This window comes from Budorcas taxicolor, chromosome 1 (genome assembly GCF_023091745.1).
Source record: "Budorcas taxicolor isolate Tak-1 chromosome 1, Takin1.1, whole genome shotgun sequence".
Taxonomy (NCBI): Eukaryota; Metazoa; Chordata; class Mammalia; order Artiodactyla; family Bovidae; genus Budorcas; species Budorcas taxicolor.
Genome location: NC_068910.1, coordinates 133,259,780 through 133,281,691, shown reverse-complemented (window position 1 = coordinate 133,281,691; position 21,912 = coordinate 133,259,780). Strand labels below are relative to the sequence as shown.

The following is a 21,912-nucleotide window of genomic DNA, read 5'->3' as shown; positions in this document are numbered from 1 at the left end:
CTTTTAAATCTGGTTTCCCAATCAAGCTTGCCAAAGAATCCCCTAAAGGCTCTGTACCCCCACCACACCCCAGCTCCAGCTGGCTACCTGGTTGAGAAGCGAGCTGGCTGGGGGTCCAACCCTGACAATGCTCAGATACCCCCCCTCCCCAGACCTGTCCAGAAAGCTCATGCCTGGGGGACGGCCAAGCTTTCCCCAAATAAAACAAAGTCATGATGGCAAAGAATTGCTACTTCTCAGATTAAGCCTCCCTTCCCAACCCCAGGCCAGGTCTGTAAAGCTGCTTAAGTGAGAAGCATCAGTGAGCAAGTCTGTAAGGTATAGGAGGGGGTGGGGGCTGCTGGGGGCTGGATTGCCCTCTTCTGTCCATGAATCAGGCATCCCCAGGCCTGATGACCTCGGTGAGGGGCTCAGGCATGCCTGCCTGGCCTGTGACAGATGCCGGGATGGGGGAGCAGGGTGCTACCTGCTGGACGTCCTGCTGGAAGACGCAGAGCTGCAGGCGCTGGTGGAGCCGCACCTTGCGGTGCTGCCAGATGCTCTCGAGCCGCCGCTGGTGGTGCAGCACTTCGTGCACCACATCCAGCACCTGGTGCACCGCCTTGGAGTAGTTGGCTGTGGCCGTGAGGGACTCGGAGTTCCCGGGACTCAGGGGCCGCTGCAGCACATCCAGCAGAGCTTTGCCGTCCTGGCTGACCTGTAAGACGAGAAAGGTCAAGTCAAGGGAGAAGAGGGAGGGGGGTGCAGGCACAGAGAGAGGCAAGGCAAGCTGCTGGGGCCCCTGGTTGGAACGGAGATTCCCACTCAGATTCATGACAACCGAGGAGTGTGCCACCAGAGCTGACCCAGTGTTCAGCCTGCAGCCTGGGGAGGTGCTGGTGCTGCAGCCATCATCTTCAAGGCCCTGAATCACTGTCTCTCTTCGAATTTCAGCTTTTTCAGGGCAAGTACTCTGCCTTGTTTCTCTCTTTCCATGCCTAGAACAGCGCCTGACACTCGGTACTTGATAAATATCTTGACTGACTCTCTAACTAGGTTAGGCAACAGAACTCCACTTTGGAAAAAAAAAACCTGAATATAAGTTGTCACCATAAACCCCTCTGCCTCTTCCTTTCTCAGCTTCCTCTACCTAGCTCTGAACTTCTAGGTGTGTGACTAGAGGCAAGTTACTTAACCTCTTTGGGCCTCAGCTTCCTTGTGTGTGAGGTAGGGATAGTAATGGCACATAGCTCAAAGAGTTGTGGTAAGGATTAAATGAATTAACACAAGCAGAGTACTTAGTTAGAACAGAACCCAGTGTGTAGTACTGGCTACCAAATTCTATCTTTATCATCATCATCATTTCTCTGTCTTGCCTTCTTTATTTCCTTGTCATTTTCTTTCTTTTATATTTATCCTTCTTTCACTCTCCTTTTATTCAACCCCCTTTTTTTATCCTGAAAGTGGTAACATCCCTGTCTTTTCAGAACATGCAGAATAAGGGAGGGGCCCTTAGATTGTAGACACAACATCCATGCTCCTGGGTTCCCCAAAACTCACCAGTGGGGGTGACATTCCCTGTCAATCCTCACCAGATTCCTGGCAATATTTCTAGAAAATGGTATCATCTGATTGACACTTGTGGCTCTCCAGTGCTTGGCAGAGTATCCAAGGAACATGTGTCTTTCTAATTTAAAACAGTGATGACTAGGGAATTGATAGGAATTTTAAGACCCCAAATTAATCTGGTTAACAATGAAGTCAAAGTTAACGTAGAGTTAAGACAGTCTTTTCCTTCCAAAAACGTGGCAGAGGAGGTGTGCTCCCACTTCTGGCCTTATGATGATGAATAGGGAGCTATTTGCTGGGCTTGCAGCTTCCCCTCCCCTACCTGCACATCCTGATAATAGCTTGGCTGGGGGTTCAGAAATACAGAGCCTGCAGTTACTCCCCTGTTGATGGAGCCACAGAAGTGCATGGGGGACTGTGGCATGATTAAGAAAGGAGAACACATGATTCAGGTGGAGAACGCAGCTGAGACAGGAGAGCAAGCCTGGCTGGAGGAAAATGACCCATTTTGATCACCAACTCTATCCATCCCATTCTACTGTGCTCCCTCCTACAATGTATTGCCAGGAGAGGGAGAGAGAAAGTACCTCATCAATAACAGAGACATGAATAAGATACACATTCTGTGGCCATACCCGGGAGAGCTCTCTTCAGGGAATTCTGAGCAATGCTGCTTTTGGGCACTGTGGTCTGTCCAGGGCTGGGTGGTTCCAGTTGGAGGGCCAAGTCCTGAAATTCAAGTCAACCCAAGTCCCAGTCCTCTGCCTCAGCCCACACGTGCAGGAGGCAGGGCAGTCCACTGCCTTCTAAAGTGGGCTTGAAGGGAGCATCTCCATCCCACAGTGCTAGGGCCCGAGAATTAATTGAGAGAAATGCCGTGTCTCTCTATATATTATAATCAAAGTCCATGAGTGTGTGAGTATAATATTACTCTCATTTATATGCTCTATTTTTATATTTTATAAAGAGTAAATTTAGAGATTCTTGACCCACAGGCAGAGGCACAGTTCTGTCCTGAGAGAAAGCCTTGAGCTATGCGCACTGGAGCTGGTGAGATCAAATTTGGCTCACTGGTTCTCCTCTCTCTGCCTCTTAAAATGATGAAAACTGTTACCTTTTCAGTACTTATTATTGCCAGGCACTGGGCCAAGTGGATTACACAAATTATTTTTACAACTCTTAAAACTACAGGCAGTTGTTATTACTTTCATTTCACAGAGGAAGAAAATGAGGCTTTGGGTGGTTAAGTAACTTGTTTGAGGTCACACGGGTAAGAGAAGGAACCAGGATTCAAATCTCCATTTTGACTGTGGCAAAAACTCTTATTTTCACTCAGTTGAAATTAGTTAGTTCTTTGACTTCAACAAGCACCAAACTTACTTGGGTTGATATTTATTGAAATGGAGGTTCCAGGTCCTACTTCTTGACAGTCTGAGTCAGCCTGGGATGGAGCCCAGGAATCTATACCTTTAACAAGCACCTCAAGTGAGTCTGAGGCAGATGGTCCAGGAACACACTTTGAGAAACAGTGCCTTAGCTGACCTTTCCCCCAAGAAAATCCATGGGCCAGATGTGAAGACCCTTCCCTCTTCTCATCCAGCTTTCCTCATCAGCCGGTCTCTTCACATCCCTCAGCCACTCCCTCAGAGTTCACATCAGTTAACAAACTTACTGGGCTGGGTGTATTCACACACATGCACCTATATACTTCTTTTCTTTTACTTTAAAAGGAAGTGTTTCCCCCTTAACTTGTACCATGTTCCCAGTCTTCTTTTTCTAGCAGAGGAGCTGTTTAGTTTGACTTTCACTTCCACAGCAGCTTCTCACTCCTACAAACACTTATCTCCACCCCATGGCGAGTTGTCCTCTGGACCCGGCAGTGAGAAAATTAGTACTTACTTGATGAACTGCTTCATAACAGTGGTGACAAGGCCTGTTCACCGCCCAGAAAGCTCCAGAGGAGCACAGCCTTGCTTTCTTACAGTCCTTCCTCTGACAGCCCAGTCTTCACACACAGGGTGAGGTAGGGGCATGTGTGTGTGTGTGCGTGCACACATGTGCACCAACATGGTACCTGCTGATGGCTGCCTTTTTCTGCTTCCTGGGCAGAGACCATCATTCACAGATCAAAGATCTTAAAAGATGTCTCCAAAAGGAGAAAAATGGCCTCTTTTCTTCTTAGTCCAACCCAGGCTATATCACAGCTCATAGGCTGGCGCTCTTGCCACCCACGCCCATACACAGCCAGGACCCGTGGGTGTCCTGCTTGGTTCTCACCTCTGTGTAGGCCTGGGTCACCTGCTCATACAAAGACTGGTGGTGGTGGATCGCCAGCTCCAGGTCCTGCATCTCAGATGGCAGGCCACCTTCACTGCACATCTTGCACCAGGCATCCACTCCCGACAAGAACTGGAAGGAGATGCCAGCTAGGTCAGTGTGGGAGCACTGGGGGCGGGCAGTGACAGGCATGGACAGATACCTTTAAGAAGCATTTGGACCTCTGGAAGCTTTCAGAGACCACTGCAGAAGGTGGAGTTTTTTCTTTAATTCTATAAACACCAACCTCAGGAAAGAAGTCAGACCCAATACCTACTTAGAAAGTGTAGTTTACACAAAGAAAGATGACGGCTATGAAACTGCTGGGGATGGAAGCTGTCTTCATGTTCAGTGGGCTATATCCACTATAAAATACACGTGTGAAACAGCTCACTAAATTATGTGTACATGAGAGATGTTTATCCTGTGCATGCTCACACATGAGAGTCAACATATAACAAAATGGGATATTTACACATACGTACTCTACAATGTGGATATCTAGCTGTGAAGAGGAGCAAAGAACGCCTCATAAAGGCCCATCCGGCACCCCAGGGAACTTGGAGAGACCACTCCTACAGAGGACGGAGATTAACACTCAATAAGATTCCTGTCATTGGGTCAGAAAACCCAAGGGGCTGGCAGAGGGAGAGGAGATTAAGGACAGACTGCACTGTGTCTAGAGTGACTCCTGGGATGTGATATATAGATATAGATCTTGACAGAAATCAAATTATTTAAAAGTTAAAATTAACAACTGTGGAAGACTATGGGTCTCCATGCACAAAGGGTAAGCTAACTGAAATCACTCAGATTTATTGGGTGGAAAATACACCTCTAAAATGCAGATAATTCTTCACCCAATAGTCTGGAATGGTTCTGTCTGTGATTCTTCTTGCCTGAGTGCACAGCTCCATTTAAATTAATTGCCTAAATACCTTTTTATCTCATTGCCTAGAACAGCCCATCTGAGGACAATAAAGAGCTGCCTAAATAAATGCATTGAAAAAATAGCCTTGAATCCACTGCTTGGTGTGTGCACGTGTGTATGTTTTCCAGCTAAAAAGAAGCATGGTTTATGAGTCTCCCTGAAGGACTGGCAATCTTGAGAAACTGCATTAAAAAAATGGATACAAATAAAATTTCTTCTCATCCAAATAATCCAAGTCAGGAAGCAGCAAATAAAAGCTGATTTCTCCAGTTACTCTCAATTCGGGTGTGTGCTTCTACAACTGCTTGAGTCCTCCTCTTGGTATTACGTCAGCTTTCAGTCCTTGGCCAGTTGGCTGTGGCGGCTGATTTTTCATTCTGCATGTTTATATTGCATTAAGCCACCTCCTAACAATTCTGGAAGAGTGCTGCGTATCACCCAGTATCAATCTGCATGTGTTTTCTAATATCTCAGAAGCTGCTTTGCTCCATCAACAACCATTTTACCAAGGAACCCGAAAGTAACTTGACAGTTATATGTCAGTCATGGGGGCAGGACCTCTTCAAGGCCTTTCGGATTTCTTGGTAATAATCTAACCAGAGTCCTATATCAGACCCCACATAATGGTCATCTCAAGGAGAGAAAGAGAGACAGAGAGGGAGGCACTGAATCTCCATTGCCAATCTGGAGAAATCTTGGACAAAGTTTGAAGTAATAGGGTTGAAGAGAGAATAGGAGATTAGTTGTGAATATTTGCTACTACCACCATTATCATAAAAAACAGTAATAAAAGGCTAGATTCCTCTCAATGTGTAGGGCTGCTCTTAACTTATAAAACAGAATTTCGGTCTCTGGGAAAGGCTCAGATAGAATCAGACACAGGGTGGAGGAAATATAAACATACCAGGATAGTATGTTGAACATAGAGCCACAGTAGTAATGTTTACCATTTAAGAAACACGCTAAGCACCTAATGTTCCATTTCTAATTCTTATAACAGTGCTGTGAGATTTATGATCATCCTCACATTAGAGATGAGCAAACAAGCTCAGAATGTTGAGGTGACTTGCCTAAGAGTTAATGATCAGAACTTACATATGTCTGGCATCAAAACCTAGACTCTTTCAATTATTCCATGCTGACTTCCATATTAGACAGGTAACAGAGGAAGAGATTTAAGGAATGACCTTGTGTCTGACTCTATATTACCTATGAGCTAACCAAATGTCATACAAAGAAAGAAACTTAGAGGTTTTCTTTAATGTTAGACACACTTGATCCCAGACACCTATAGACTGATTTTCACAATGGTCTATTAATAAACTTTTAATAACCAGGATATATATATGTGTGTATACAACGGTATGTTATAAATTTTACTGCTATAAAAGATGTGTAGCACATACATAATTTACAAAGAAACTGTAAATTTAGAAGCATATAGAATGCTTATGATAAATTCCATGTAACAAATTAATTCTCACAGATGCTTCTATTTGTAAATGACAAACTTATATAGTTACAGCACAAAAGCTGGTTGGTATTTCAACTTCCGTTAAGGTATAAGACAAACGTGAAAAACACCTGGAGACTTATGTCAGAATGTTACTCATTCATCAGTGATTTTAAGTGGCATTTTTTCTGAATGAAATTATATTTTTGAATATCAGAAGAATATTTCCTTAATTTTGTGTTCTATTCACAGTGTAACAGCTCTACACAGGGCACATTTTTACACTAAATCTAAATTTTAAAATATTTTTTCTCTCATTTTTTTAAAGATTCTATACAGATCAAGCACTGGTTTGCAACACTTGATGATTTCCATGGTGTATAACGTCTATCGTGGTCTATTTCAGGCTACCAGTGTGACATCACCAAATGTGGAGCTGGGAGGAGGTGATCAGCAGCACACAATTGTATACTTTTTCCACCATAGGCATAAATATTAGAAATAATCTCAAGAACATAGAAAATAATAAGACCTGTTGAAATAATTGAAAATGATGAATTTTGAGTGCTAATTACCTTTGTTTTTAATATGATATATTTAAACTTATAGAGTTTGAAGTAACGGCTATGTTTAACAACCAGTTCATTTTTTAAATTTGTGAAAATTTAGCCATTGGCTCTTCCTAAGCTGGTTAGAGTCAGCTCCTACACACCACTGGATCTTAGGCAGGTCACTTAATCTCTCTGAGCTTCCCTGCTCCTCTCCATAAAATGGGTTAATAATGTCACTGGCCAATGCCAGTAAGTAAATGGCAACAAATAATAATTATTTCTGTCCACTGTATTATTATTATCCACAGCAAATGCTTCATGTAAAATTAGTTTTTCCCTGATAAAACTCAATGATCAGTTTAGTTTCACTCCTTGGTCTATGTTCATGGAATGCAAACTAAGCAGTCAACACACAGCCACCAATAAACTAGTGAGCAGAACGTGAACAGGCTCTGGGTTCCTTCCTGTCTGAATGTGAGCAAAGCCACTAAGAGTTACCAATGTCTCTCTGTGTACACAGGGGCCATGACCGTGGTAGAACATGGCTTTTCTCACAACTACCCAACAAGGTCTTCAGTGTTTCAAAAAGAGAGGAGGGGCTCTCTACACCGCAGTGTATGTCCCTCCCAGCCTGCCCTGTCTCTGCCCCTCCCCACCAACAGCAGCTGCAGCAGTTCCCCCTGGCCTCACCTGCTCAGCCTTCTGATGGAACACAGCAGACATGGCGAGGATGGTGCTGCGTTCATCCAGGGCAGCTGCGAAACTCTTCCACTCCTGGTCTAGCTGCGTGGAGATCTGCTTGATTTGCTGTGAAGCATAGTGGCCAGCCTCTGAGAGGCGGGAAGCCACAGACATGATGCGGTTGATGTTGACATAGGCATTCTGGGAAGCAAGGGAGAGTGGTGCTTAGTGGGGCAGGCTGAAAGGGCACCCACAGAGCACTCTGGGGTGGGGAAGTACCTAGTGAAGGAGGCTACCCAAACTGACAAGTTTGAGAGAGGCTCTATCAGCCATATTAGCATACCCATTTTGGGCCCAAAGGAGGCCTTTGTTTGCATATTAAAATTTCAGCAGATGGCAGGTACAGAAACTGAGCTTTTCCATTCTGTGGACCAACACAGTTTCTGTGGTTCAGACACTAAAGAATCTGCCTGTAATGCAGAAGACCCAGGTTTGATCCCTGGGTTGGGAAGATCCTCTGAGAAGCGAATGGCTACCTACTCCAGTATTCTTGCCTGGAGAATCCCATGGACAGAGGAACCTGGCAGGCTACAGTCCATAGGGTTGCAAAGAGTTGGACACGATTGAAGGGACTTAAAGTGGCACATGGCACATTAATACCCATGAATGCAGTCACTTTACATGGACGACCTTAATAATCCTCACAAGCACCTTATGAGGTCATGCCATGGGGACAACATGGTATTTCCAAGAGTTTCTCACTGGAAGCAATGGCTCAGACCAAAGCAAAAAGCAAGAGGAGGAGTAGGCACCTCTCTCAACTCAGGAGAGGGCTGTACCCAGGGCATTACTACAATAGGGCAGCAATGCCCAGAGAGCAAAGTACACAGGTCACAGGACAACCACACATCTTCCTACCACCAAGTGAAGACTCTACTGCCCCCCGTTCCTACCCCCACCAAGGAAGCAGGTGAATAAATAAAGAGAGCATGTGCTGTGCTTAGTCGCTCAGTCGTGTCCGACTTTGCAACCCCATGGACTGTACCCTGCAAGCTCCTCTGTCTGTGGGGATTCTCCAGGCAAGAATACTGGAGGAGGTTGTCATGCCCTCCTCCAGGAAAGATAGCACATGAAGCCACAATATCCACACTAAAAATAAGACCCATGGAGCCCTTTCTTATCCCTATATGATTTAGGAACATCTCCCCACCTGACCTCAAAAAGGCATCTGTGAGGTTCTCCCGGCCCTGCTGACTCCTCTCACCCTGTGTTTTGTTTACATTTATTCCCATCTTTGATTGCCAATTAAAAATTCATGACCATGTGTGTCATTCCTTATGAGGCCAGCAGAAAACTCTCCGGGAAGAAACAAGACAATAGAAAACCCATAGAAACAAAGACAGTAGTGAGCATGGTTATTTTTAACTGCTATCTCCTATTAATTGTCTGAGGTGTCAAAACAATCAAGCAATATTGTGGCAGCTGCAAGGAGCTTTTCTGACTCACACAATGTCTGTCTGAAGAAGGACTAGGGTGGCAGGTTGCTGGCATACCTTTCTTCGTTACAAATCTTCTCACATGATAATAAATATTCTTTGGCAACGGTATTTTCTCTTGGCTCTATTTGCTCAGCAGTAGTTCACTAATGGCGGGTAAGTTTAATGAAGGTTCTTTATTTTCTTTTCCCTCTTCCTTCATGATCCCCATTCATCTTCATTGTCCCTGACCTCAAGCATTCTGTCCCAAATCTGAGACAGGTTTATAAAGTCACTCTTCATTTAAAAGGTCTCTGTGAAGGTTTAAAGGGTTAAGTGAAGAACTTAAACACAAATCCATCCTGATGTCTATGCGTGATTTCTTTCTTTAGACTGGCCTGAGACCTTTCTGATGTAGCATGTTTCCTTAATAGAACTAAAATATTATTACCCATTATTATTTGAAATAAATATCCTTCAAAGATTTAGGAATCATTATCGGTCCTGTTTTCTGAGTTAGGACACAGATTCTTCTTAAAATTAAACTCTATTTATAGAACTGACAAGAAAGACCAACTCTGAATTAGAAGGAAAGAAATGGGGAAGATGGGCATACACTTAGTTTAATAGTTCTGTCTTCTAAGGATCTGAATTTCCCCCAAATTTCCTGCTGTGGTTTCACCCAAAGCAGACTTTGGGTGAAACAAGGATTTGGGGCAGATTGTTTATACGGGTATGATTCCAGGAATCATACCTCCAGGAGGGCCTAGAGGAGCTATTCCACGTTCAAGGTCAGGAGGGGCGGCGGTGAGGAGATACCCCTTGTCCAAGGTAAGGAGCAGTGGTTGGGCTTTGCAGGAGCAGCCGTGAAGAGATACCCCACATCCAAGGTAAGAGAAACCCAAGTAAGATGGTAGGTGTTGCAAGAGGGCATCAGAGCGCAGACACACTGAAACCATATTCACAGAAAACTAGTCAATCTAATCACACTAGGACCACAGCCTTGTCAAACTCAATGAAACTAAGCCATGCCCTTGAGGCCACCCAAGACGGGTGGGTCAAGGTGAAGAGGTCTGACAATATGTGGTCCACTAGAGAAGGGAATGGCAAACCACTTCAGTATTCTTGCCTTGAGAACCCCATGAACAGTATCAAAAGGCACAATGATAGGATACTGAAAGAGGAAATCCCCAGGTCAGTGGGTGCCCAATATGCTACTGGAGATCAGTGAAGAAATAACTCCAGAAAGAATGAAGGGATGGAGCCAAAGCAAAAACAATACCCAGCTGTGGATGTGACTGGTGATAGAAGAAAGGTCCAATGCTGTAAACAGCAATACTGCATAGGAACCTGGAATGTCAGGTCCATGAATCAAGGCAAATTGGAAGTGGTCAAACAAGAGATGGCAAGGGTGAACATCGACATTCTAGGAATCAGCGAACTAAAATGGACTGGAATAGGTGAATTTAACTCAGATGACCATTATATCTACTACTGCGGGCAGGAATCCCTCAGAAGAAATGGAGTAGCCATCATGGTCAACAAAAGAGTTCAAAATGCAGTACTTTGATGCAATCTTAAAAACGACAGAATGATCTCTGTTCGTTTCCAAGGCAAACCATTCAATATCACAGCAATCTGAGTCTATGCCTCAACCAGTTACATTCAAGAAGCTGAAGTTGAACAATTCTATGAAGACCTACAAGACCTTCTAGAACTAACATCCAAAAAAGATGTCCTTTTCATTATAGGGGACTGGAATGCAAAAGTAGGAAGTCAAGAAACACCTGGAGTAACAGGTAAATTTGCCCTTGGAGTACAGAATGAAGCAGGGCAAAGACTAATAGAGTTTTGCCAAGAAAATGCACTGGTCATAGCAAACACCCTCTTCCAACAACACAAGAGAAGACTCTACACATGGACATCACCAGATGGTCAACACCGAAATCAGATTGATTATATTCTTTCCAGCCAAAGATGGAGAAGCTCTATACAGTCAACAAAAACAAGACCGGGAGCTGACTGTGGCTCAGATCATGAATACCTTATTGCCAAATTCAGACTTAAATTGAAGACAGTGGGGAAAACCACTAGACCATTCAGGTATGACCTAAATCAAATCCCTTAGGATTATACAGTAGAAGTGAGAAATAGATTTAAGGGACTAGATCTGATAGATAGAGTGCCTGATGAACTATGGACGGAGGTTCATGACAGGAGACAGGGATCAAGACCATCCCTATGGAAAAGAAATGCAAAAAAAGCAAAATGGCTGTCTGGCGAGGCCTTACAAATAGCTGTGAAAAGAAGAGAAGTGAAAAGCAAAGGAGAAAAGGAAAGATATAAGCATCTGAATGCAGAGTTCCAAAGAATAAGAAGAGATAAGAAAGCCTTCCTCAGCGATCAATGCAAAGAAATAGAGGAAAACAACAGAATGGGAAAGACTAGAGATCTCTTCAAGAAAATTAGATACCAAGGGAACGTTTCATGCAAAGATGGGCTCGATAAAGGACAGAAATGGTATGGACCTAACAGAAGCAGAAGATATTAAGAAGAGGTGGCAAGAATACACAGAAGAACTGTACAAAAAAGATCTTCACAACCCATATAATCATGATGGTGTGATCACTCACCTAGAGCCAGACATTCTGGAATGTGAAGTCAAGTGGGCCTTAGAAAGCATCACTACGGACAAAGCTAGTGGAGGTGATGGCATTCCAGTTGAGCTATTTCAAATCCTGAAAGATGATGCTGTGAAAGTGCTGCACTCAATATGCCAGCAAATTTGGAAAGCTTAGCAGTGGACACTGGAAAAGGACTGGAAAAGGTCAGTTTTCATGGCAATGCCAAAGAATGCTCAAACTACCACACAATTGCACTCATCTCATACACTAGTAAAGTAATGCTCAAAATTCTCCAAGCCAGGCTTCAGCAATACGTGAACCGTGAACTTCCAGATGTTCAAGCTGATTTTAGAGAAGGCAGAGGAACCAGAGATCAAATTGCCAACATCCGCTGGATCATGGAAAAAGCAAGAGAGTTCCAGAAAAACATCTATTTCTGCTTTATTGACTATGCCAAAGCCTTTGACTGTGTGGATCACAATAAACTGTGGAAATTCTTCAAGAGATGGGAATATCAGACCACCTGATCTGCCTTTTGAGAAAGCTATATGCAGGTCAGGAAGCAACAGTTAAACTGGACATGGAACAACAGACTGGTTCCAAATAGGAAAAGGAGTACGTCAAGGCTGGATATTGTCACCCTGCTTATTTAACTTATATGCACAGTACATCATGAGAAATGCTGGGCTGGAAGAAGCACAAGCTGGAATCAAGATTGCCCGGAGAAATATCCATCACCTCAGATATGCAGATGACACCACCCTTATGGCAGAAAGTGGAGAGGAACTAAAAAGCCTCTTGATGAAAGTGAAAGAGGAGAGTGAAAAAGTTGGCTTAAAGCTCAACATTCAGAAAATGAAGATCATGGCATCTGGTCCCATCACTTCATGGAGAATAGATGGAGAAACAGTGGAAACAGTGTCATACTTTATTTTTTTTGGCTCCAAAATCACTGCAGATGGTGACTGCAGCCATGAAATTAAAAGACGCTTACTCCTTGGAAGAAAAGTTATGGCCAACCTAGACAGCATATTGAAAAGCAGAGACATTACTTTGCCAACAAGGTCCGTCTAGTCAAGGCTATGGTTTTTCCAGTGGTCATGTATGGATGTGAGAGTTGGACTGTGAAGAAAGCTGAGTGCCATAGAATTGATGCTTTTGAACTGTGGTGTTGGAGAAGACTCTTGAGAGTCCCTTGGACGGCAAGGAGATCCAACCAGTCCATTCTGAAGGGGATCAGCCCTGGATGTTCTTTGGAGGGACTGATGTTAAAGCTGAAACTCCAGTACTTTGGCCACCTGATGTGAAGAGTTGACTTATTGGAAAAGACTCTGATGCTGGGAGGGACTGGGGGCAGGAGGAGAAGGGGACGACAGAGGATGAGATGGCTGGATGGCATCACTGACTCGATAGACGACGTGAGTCTGAGTGGACTCCGGGAGTTGGTGATGGACAGGGAGGCCTGGCGTGCTGCAACTCATGGGGTCGCAAAGAGTTGGACTTGACTGAGTGACTGAACTGAATTGAACTGATTCCAGGAAGCACAATGAGGGAGTGGGCAAGACAGAGGGAAGGGTGGCAAATGAAGACAGGATGTGTTCATTAATGGGTTACTGCTGTGAGCATTTGGGGGTCCTCCTTCCTGAAACCTTTAAGAGACTGTATAGAACATGCTTCCAAACATCGCAAGGGGAGATGAGGGATCTGGAGTATTTATGCAGCAAGTACCATCACTCATGGTGGAAGTTCCTCCTGGAGTTACTCCCTGCCATTTCCAGCCTGGCCTATACACAAGCCTAGCACACTCTCCAGGCCAGAGAGTGCCATTGGCAGAGAAACGTGGGAAGCTGTCATTGTATATGGGAACCAGATGTCCCTTGGGGCAGACTGAGGGGTATGAGTGGGACATTGACAGTCTAATAAAGCTCTCCTTCCAAACTAGGTTCAAGTCCTGCAAACCCTCCCCACCCTCATACATTCATCCAGACCTATCTAGTTTTGTTGGGTTTTCCTCTCCTGGGAAAGACCTCCTCGCCCTCTGGCCAGACAGGAAGCAAGAACAGCAATGAAGAGCAGGGCATGGCCAGTCCACAGGCTCTCTTGTGTGTACCGTGTGAGTGCCTGGCCCTTTGTCATCACTGCCTGTTTTATGTTCTCTCCCCACAGGGATGGGGAGACATGTTCCTGCTCACTTTCAGGAGGAACTTTCTAGTTATTAGAGATGTCGAACTGTGGCTACCACTGGAGGCTGTTAACACTGTCTCTCATTCAAATGTTTATGGAGAGTGGGCCAGGCTCTGGGTTGGGGGCTGTGGGATATCAAAGAGGAATGAGATAGGATTTCTGTCCTCAGGGGCTCACAGCTGAGACTTAAGAAAAGTCCTCAAATAACTGTAATTTAAAGCAAAATGAAGTAAGTGTTGAGACAGAGGTAGCAGCAACTCACAGTGGGGATGCAGAGAGAAAGGGTCTGAACCACCAGCAAGGATGTTAGGAAGGGGCTTCCTGCACAGAATGGGGTGGTGAAGCTGGCGGTCCTCCAAGGCCCCCTTCAACCCTTAAGCCTGTGATCATAAATGAAAGCTAAAGACAAACAAACAGAAAAGACCATAGCTTGCATTTCACATTCTAGAGACTAGCACAGTAAATGCCTTTTTGTTTCCTTATCAGTGGGCAGGGAAATGTCTTACTTAAGCTAACAAATGATTATGCTTCACACAAGTAGAGGCAGCATTCCTCACAATAGAAGGATAAATATAATGTTGACTCATGAATTTGCTCATTGTTCTTCTCTATAGCCCCTGTGCAGAACAGCAAAACACTGCAGGCAAATCACGTGGCCCAAGCTCATCACCTTCATCTCCCTGGAGCCTAGAACCTGAGACAAGTAGGCAGATAGATTTTAAACTGGAGTCATAAACCAAATGACCACAGAGGAATGGAGGCGGTCTCCCATCACTTAAAAGGACAACGTAAGGTTAAGAATCCAAATAAATAGGGTGCTTAGTCATTAGGCACAAATGTCATGGCCTTTGGTCAACCCCTCTGTGTAGTTTTTCTGTGTTACTGTTTATGCCTCTGTTAAAGAACATCTGGGACTCACACTTGTCTTGGGGATATGGCCAGCAAGAATGGGTATTTTGACTCTATGGCCTTTCCATTTCCTACCAGCTGCCTCCTCCACTCTCTCTGTCTGCATGGCTCTGCTGTTCTTCTCTGTCAGCCTTCAATGTCCTTCCAGCTGCAGAACTGACCATCAGTCAAAGGCACCAAAGTTGTTAGGCCAGGAGCCAGGAGTTAGATGTGAGTTCTGGTCCAGCCCTGGCACTCACTTAAGATATCATGTGCTTCCTCTGTGCCCCAGCTTCCTCATCTGTACTATGAACTGAAGATCTGACATTCCCTTTCTGGGTAAGCAGTGTTGGTGCTATACAGCCAGGCCTCGAGGTATTCCCTGATTCAAGGAGAGTGTCCAGATTGAAAGTAGAGAGAACCTAGGAGGTCACAGTCTTCTTCTGTCTCATCTCCCAAGAAGAGCAGTGCAGCTCAGCCTTGGCTGTGTGCATGCCTCAGCCCCTCAGCCCAGCTCTGCTCTCTGCTCTGTCGTGTGAGATCCACGCCTGGAGCTGGGTGACCAAAGAGCAGCCTCTTCACCCAAGCTGAGCTACCAAGACTAACCATATTCTCTGACCAGAAATTTAACAATAGGACTAATAATTCTGGCTGAGTATCCTCTTAAACCCTTATCGCAACACTGCCTTATCAATTTACCCCAGCCCCCACCAAGTGCTGCTATTACTATTATCATTATAAGCATATCGCACTGTCCAAGGTTTAATCACGATCTACCCTGCAGAATGCAACCCACCAGCAGCCTGGCCTGCCGCCTCACTCACCCCCTGCCATCTCCCCTCAGAGGCATTCCTCTGATTGTTTTGGTCACAAACAGAAAAAAATAACTAAATTCAGCAAAATCTTGCTAACTTGAAATCCTCTATATTTACACCTTGCCCCCACTTTTGTTGCCTATAAAATTCTGTTTTCTCATTTCATTCCTGTAGTCATTAACTGAAGATCAGAGGATAGACGACTGGACTCTTCTTCTGAGGCCTTGTCTCCTGCTGTGATGAACTTAAATCGATGAAACAGAGTCATTCTGCTGAAATTTCTATGTGGCAGAATCTTGATCAAAGTTTTCAGCCCTGCCAAAGGCTCCCACTTTGAACCTGGCCCCTGGCTCCTCTGACTGGCTACAAAACCTGCAAAGTTGCTTGCAAGATAATGATAACTGTCCACATGAAAACCCAGCTAAATTTTCTCTTTAAATGTAGTCTCTTATGTGGTATACTCTGAAAGAAATACTGGTTCTTTTAAAAATAGTCATTTGATGCAAGCTATCATTTTGGTAACCCTGGGGTCTGTGTCAGGGGCTGATTATAAGAACATATTGTTTCTGAATTCGTATATTATTTGAATTCCATTCATTTACTCCTAAAATCAGGAGTAAATTTTATATTCCTGTGGTCATACGTCCCCACCCTGAATTATAAACTCCCTGCTGTGGGCTATATGAGATAACATAAAGCATCCAGTCAGTCTGTGCCTGGCATATAACTGATAACTCAAAGAATATCGTATCTCTTCCCACATCCAAGTGCAGCAGTTTGGGGTTAACTCTCCTCTCCAAATTAAGTGCAACTCAAATCAAAGTATTAGTAAAAAGTAAGACAAAAGAAAAATCTATCAACGATTCCAACTAGAGACAAATATTCCAATAAGAGGCCAGAGTCCCACTGTATTTCACAGAGTTTGCCACAAAGTCCCCTACTATTCCTGAGGAACAGTTCCTTGCACAAGAGCCCGCGAGGGCAAAACTTCCCTCACTGTCTGTCAGGCCACTGCCCTGAAAACCACACTTCCGGTGTTGGCAGAAGCCCTTCCCCTAGGATTCAAGGGTCTGTGGCCCTGAATTATTCATAAGCCTTTCTTTGACTCAGAAAGATTGGAGAAATCAGAATTGGCCAATGACTGATTCTGTGAGCCATGCCCTTTCAACCTTAAGCTGGAAAAATAGAGGTTCTTGTCTTTGGGATAGCTTTCTTAAGGTGTCTCCACTTTGCTGATATGTGTGAGCCACATCCAGAGCGCCCAGAAGTGGGAGTGTCCCATGTTCATACAAGGGGATAGATCCACCTCCTTATCAATGAGCATATTGCAAAAGGTGGCCAAAGCCTCTTCCCCAGCCCAGGCAAGGGAGCCTGTCACTTTGTTGTCCAGAGGCGCATTTCTCATCATCACCTCCAGAATGGCAGAGGGGATTTACTGAACTGTCTCATCTCTTCAAGGAATAGTCCTGGGCGCAAGGTTTTCAATTCATTCTGTTCAATGGGACTGCAGCTTTTAAATTATCATAGTGAAAATGGAAGTTGTGAACTGACAGGTCATCACAGAAGGTGAGGCCAGCTACCACAGACGGGCCACTTTCCTGAAAGGGGCTCAGTCCTCTAGACAAGCCCTGCAGATCTTGCCTCTCCAAATCCAAAAGTCCAAGGAGGGAGGCCAGGCAAACAACCAGTCAAGAGCCAGGGTACTGGGCAAAATCATCCAGGCCAAATGCAAACCGAATGCTAAATCAGAATGTGAAATACAAAATATATAAACCTCAGCTGATAAAAATGTTACGCAAACCAGAGAAGCACACCCAAGGTTACTGAATGCTATTTTGTACCAGATATGCACGGTGGGTGGGGAGAAACTTTTCTTTAGGGTCTTTTTCTGATCTTATTTCTTCTGTGTATAGAGAAAAAATTTTTTAAGTAATTTTGAGTATATATATAAATATATATACAGTAATTGGGGGAAAATATTCTAAAAGCTATATAGAGGAAATATATATTATTTTATACCCTAGTCCTTTCCCGCCCCAGTGAAGCTAATATTCAAAGCATCAAATGTCTATGAGTGATGGAGCTAAGGGGGAATTTATGTTCAACCTTCTACTTTTATCACGCTCATTCTTTTTCCTGAGACACAAAGGTTGTTTCTAGTTCAGTATCACTGAACAAAAAGTTCAGTGCTTTTTGATCCCCCTCTAAAAATAATGCTGAGGGCTGCAGTGCATTTTTAATTCTAATGCATTTGGTATTTTAAATATTATTTAGTTTTAAAAATTATTTTAATGTATCTTTACTTTTAATAGATTTGATCAAGTTACATTACATGACAGCTCTAATTATTCAAATGTCCTCACAACTTTTTACTTTGGTAAAGCATTTTTTTGGCAAGTAAAGTATAATTTATTTACAAGCAATAGGCAAGTTTTAGTGACCAAATTATATCTTAAGAAGGAAAAGAATATAAACACACTTTATTTAAAAAATTTTAGAAGCCAAGTTCATAAACAATCTCATTTTATAGTTAGAAAAAAATAATAAGACCCAGACATTTCTTGAATCCACCTAGTAGGTGCTTAAAAATTTGTAAAATCAATTAAGTAGTATGTTCAAAGTCACAAAAAGAGAGGCAAATTGGGACTAGATCCAGGTCCTCTAAGTCCTAGTCTGCACAACCCCTTTACTTATATTACCCTCTTCTCTTGCCCTAGAGATCATTCAAAGGATTGTTTTTGGTTTTTTTCACAATACTCTTAGGAGAGCCACGAGGAGATGTATTTGGAGATCTTCCCAGGCAGCTTTCAGAGACTTCATGAGTAACATTCAGAATTAGTAAGAAAATAGAGATTGTGCCAAGGCAATGGAAAAAGCTGAACATCACCTCCTTTTTCCCAATTAATAATACCATATGTACTGCTTACATCTTTGCAAGTACCAAACCCACTTTGGGTCCTGAAACTGTTAAAGCATCAGCTTATGATTAATTACTTGAATGTTACCATGTAAACCTGCTGATCCCACCTCAGAACATATGGGCATCGGGATAGTTACTTACATCTGGAGTAAGAACTCTCCATGCTTAAAACTCTACTCCAATAGCTATGAGATGTGGTAAGCTGTAAATGAAATCTCTAACTTCTGCCTCCCTCAAGCCACAGGGTGCCCTCTAAGGGGCCTAACAGGGCAGCTGATGGATGACTATCTGGTCAGGTCTGGCCAAACAGTAGGTCAGACCATTTGGAAACCATCTGTCTCTGTCGGGCAGAGAGAGGAAAGAAGCTGGAAGAGCCCTGGTGCTCAGCAAAGATAACACTGGCCCGTGAATCCCTTGCTCTCTCTCTCGCCTGGCTTGCTGTAGCAATGTTTCCTCCAGCAATTGCTTTACAAACCATTAAACAGCCATGAAAACAAGTGCCTGGCCATATGTCTGAGGGCCGAGGAAGCCCAGGAGCAGATTTAAGTAAAAGAGAAAATCTCTCTCTCCTCTCTTAGTTTTGAGTGAAACTTCCTTAAAAGGGTGAGTGTCTTTGCACGAGGCATTTTTTGTGAGATTGAAATGGTAGGGAGGGATGGGTATGGCTGGAATCAGATTCAGGGACACCGTAAGGGAAAGAGGCTAGAAACAGAACAGCTCTTTTGAGTTGCAGCTGCTGCTAAGTCACTTCAGTCGTGTCCAGCTCTATGCGACCCCATAGACGGCAGCCCAACAGGCTCCCCTGTCCCTGGGATTCTCCAGGCAAGAACACTGGAGTGGGTTGCCATTTCCTTCTCTTTTGAGTTAAGATGTAGTAATTTCAGGATTCCTTTAAGGTTGGAATCAGAGACTATGAAACGTCACAGAAACGCCAGTATTTTATACCCCAGGCCTTTCTCCTATATTTTCTCTTGACTATTCAGAGCTTGGTCTGAGACACCATCACAACCTGGGAACTGGTTAGAAATGCAGAATCTCAGGCCCCTTCCCAATCTTCTGAATAAGACCGCATTTTAACAAGACTGTCCCAAGTGATACGTATAAACATTAAAGTTTGAGAAGCTCTGTAGACAGGAACTGTGAGGAGCTGTCCTGAACAAAGGGAACTATTTCTTCTGGCACTCCCACCCTAAGAACGATAAGAGCTGAACATGTGCCAAGCATAACATCATGCCAAATGTTGTGCTTAAAATGCATGATCGCATTGCATCCTTACAATGTCTGTGTTTGTCAAAGGTACTATCACTGTTCTCCATTTACAGACGAGGTAGTGAGGTTCTGAGAATAACTTGCCAATGGTCTCACAATTAGGAAGGAAATACAGAGTAATGGTTAGCACCAACTGCCCGTGTTCTTTTCCACTGTGCTGGTTTACTTTACCATCCACCTGAAAGCAGTTGAGCTGGCCAAAGATGTCCTGAGAGAGAAGAGAAACGATGAAGAGAAATTGCTCCCAAAGATCCAAAAACCTCAAATTCCAGAAAAATAGGTCTCCTGGAGAGAGAATTCAATAAGAATTTCTACTTCTCTGAAGTCTCCCCACTGGGGCCCTTGACTTGCCCTGGCAATGCCTAGAATAACTCTGCTCCAGAATGGGCATGAGCCTGGCAGGTGGACTTTTCTTATCCTTTCCCTCCTTGGAGGAAAAATCACAACCTGTAAATCTTAGACCAGTCACCTTGGGGAATAGGTCCCTGTCTCTATAGGACCATAGTAAAGCTCAGGATTAAGACAATTCTTTGACCCTCAATATCTTGATTTATCATTGGAGACTAAATCTGCTATCCTATTTGTTTATTCAACCATTCATCCAACAATGCAAGTGGGGAACAAGACAAGCAAAACTCCTATCCTCGTGGAGCTTACATTTTGGAAGCGTCATTATTACAATAATGTAATATCTATTATATATTACCTATTTCGGTGCTATACAAAATTCAGGTGGGCAAAAGGATAGTGTATGATGGAACTGAGAAGCGCTACTTAAGACAGAGAAGTCAGGGCAAGCTGACCTCTGAAACTGAGGGTAAGACTGGAGCTTAGCCCTGAATGAAGTGAGAGAATGAACAGCCAGAAAGAGGCTCCAGGTAGAGGAAATAGTAGGGGCAAAGACCATGAGACAGGAGTTACCTTGGAGTGTTCAAGAAACAACAAGAAGTCCAGGGTGGCTGGAGCAGATGAGTAGGTGGTAGAGGATGAGACTGGAGGGGTAATGGGGGTCTATGCCACAGAGAGCCTTATAAACCACGGTAAGGGACTTCAGCTTTTATCCTGAGAAGGACAAGAAGACATTAAAGCATTTTGAGCACAGAAGTGACACGATGTGAAGTACCTTACTTTTGGCAGGATCACTAGGGCAGTTATGTCGAAAGTGGATTGTAAGGAATCAAAGGTGGAAGCAGGGAGACCAGATAGGAGCTACCACAATAGTCCAGACAGGTAATGGCTATGGAGGTGGAGCTACTACAATATTCCAGACAGGTAATGGCTATGGAGGTGGTAGGTAACAAGTGGCCAGATTCTGGATATATTTTGAGGGTAGAACCAAAAGGACTTGCTGATGGAAATCCTTTACGCACTTCCTTATTTCTGGGCCTCTGATTGTGTCACAAAATCTGAGCTCTGTTTTTTTTTTTGCACTGCCCTTTTCTCATTTGCCTATTTAATTATTTAATCCAGACCTCTCAGTTCTCAAATATTCTGATTTGTAAACATTTTGCTTGTATGTCCCTGATCCATCTCTGTCCCTCATCTGGTACTCCTGGTCGGCGACCAGCCATGTCCCAAAGACATATGCAATGCCGCTCCTGCATATTATTATTATCAATACTTCATATTTGTGTCATGCTAACAGTTTAAGCCCTTTCGTATACATTATCTCATCTGACGTATGAGGTTTCACAGACCATTTCACGTCTTTCATTTGGCTCCAGGAAACCTCAGAGAAGAAGCATGAGTCAGCTTTGGCTGAATTTCAGACAAGTTAACTCCTTGGCAGCTACAGACCTGGCAGAGAGCAGGCACTGGCTGCATGTGAGTATGTCAAAGTGTGTGGGTAAACTGAGCTACAAGGCTCAGGGGGCAAAAACCCAGAGGGCAGAGCAAATATCCTGAGGGCAAGGCACATGCTGACAGAGGGCCTCTGAGAGCAGTGGATTGAAGCTAGAAAAGTGGAATCAGGGGTGTTGGGCAGAGAACCAAGAGTGAGGGGGAAGAAGAGGGAAAACTGGGCCCTGGAGGGGTGAATGATCAGGAGAGAAGGCTGAACCAGGCCAGTGCCAGCCACAAGTCAGAAATCTGCGTAGTCAGTCAAGCCCTGCAGGTCAGCTCAGAGAAGCCTTTCAGGAAGGGACCCACGCCAAGTATCTGGGCAGCAGGTGAGGAAAGCCAGCATTGTACATCAGAGCGACACTGAGTAATACAGGGTGGTTCTTTGCCTATGTCAAGGAGCTTCTCTCTGTTTCTG

General features: G+C 44.0%; 1 protein-coding gene across 1 annotated transcript in view; it reads right to left on the bottom strand.

The window, feature by feature from the left end:
- KALRN (kalirin RhoGEF kinase) overlaps positions 1-21,912 on the bottom strand; it is a 694,022-nt gene that overhangs the window by 382,338 nt on the left and 289,772 nt on the right. The window contains exons 7-9 of the mRNA XM_052653860.1: positions 7,490-7,681; positions 3,826-3,957; positions 467-697 (exon numbers count right to left, since the gene is read on the bottom strand). Of these exons, the coding sequence (XP_052509820.1) occupies positions 467-697; positions 3,826-3,957; positions 7,490-7,681 (555 nt within the window). The remainder of the gene's footprint in view (positions 1-466; positions 698-3,825; positions 3,958-7,489; positions 7,682-21,912) is intronic.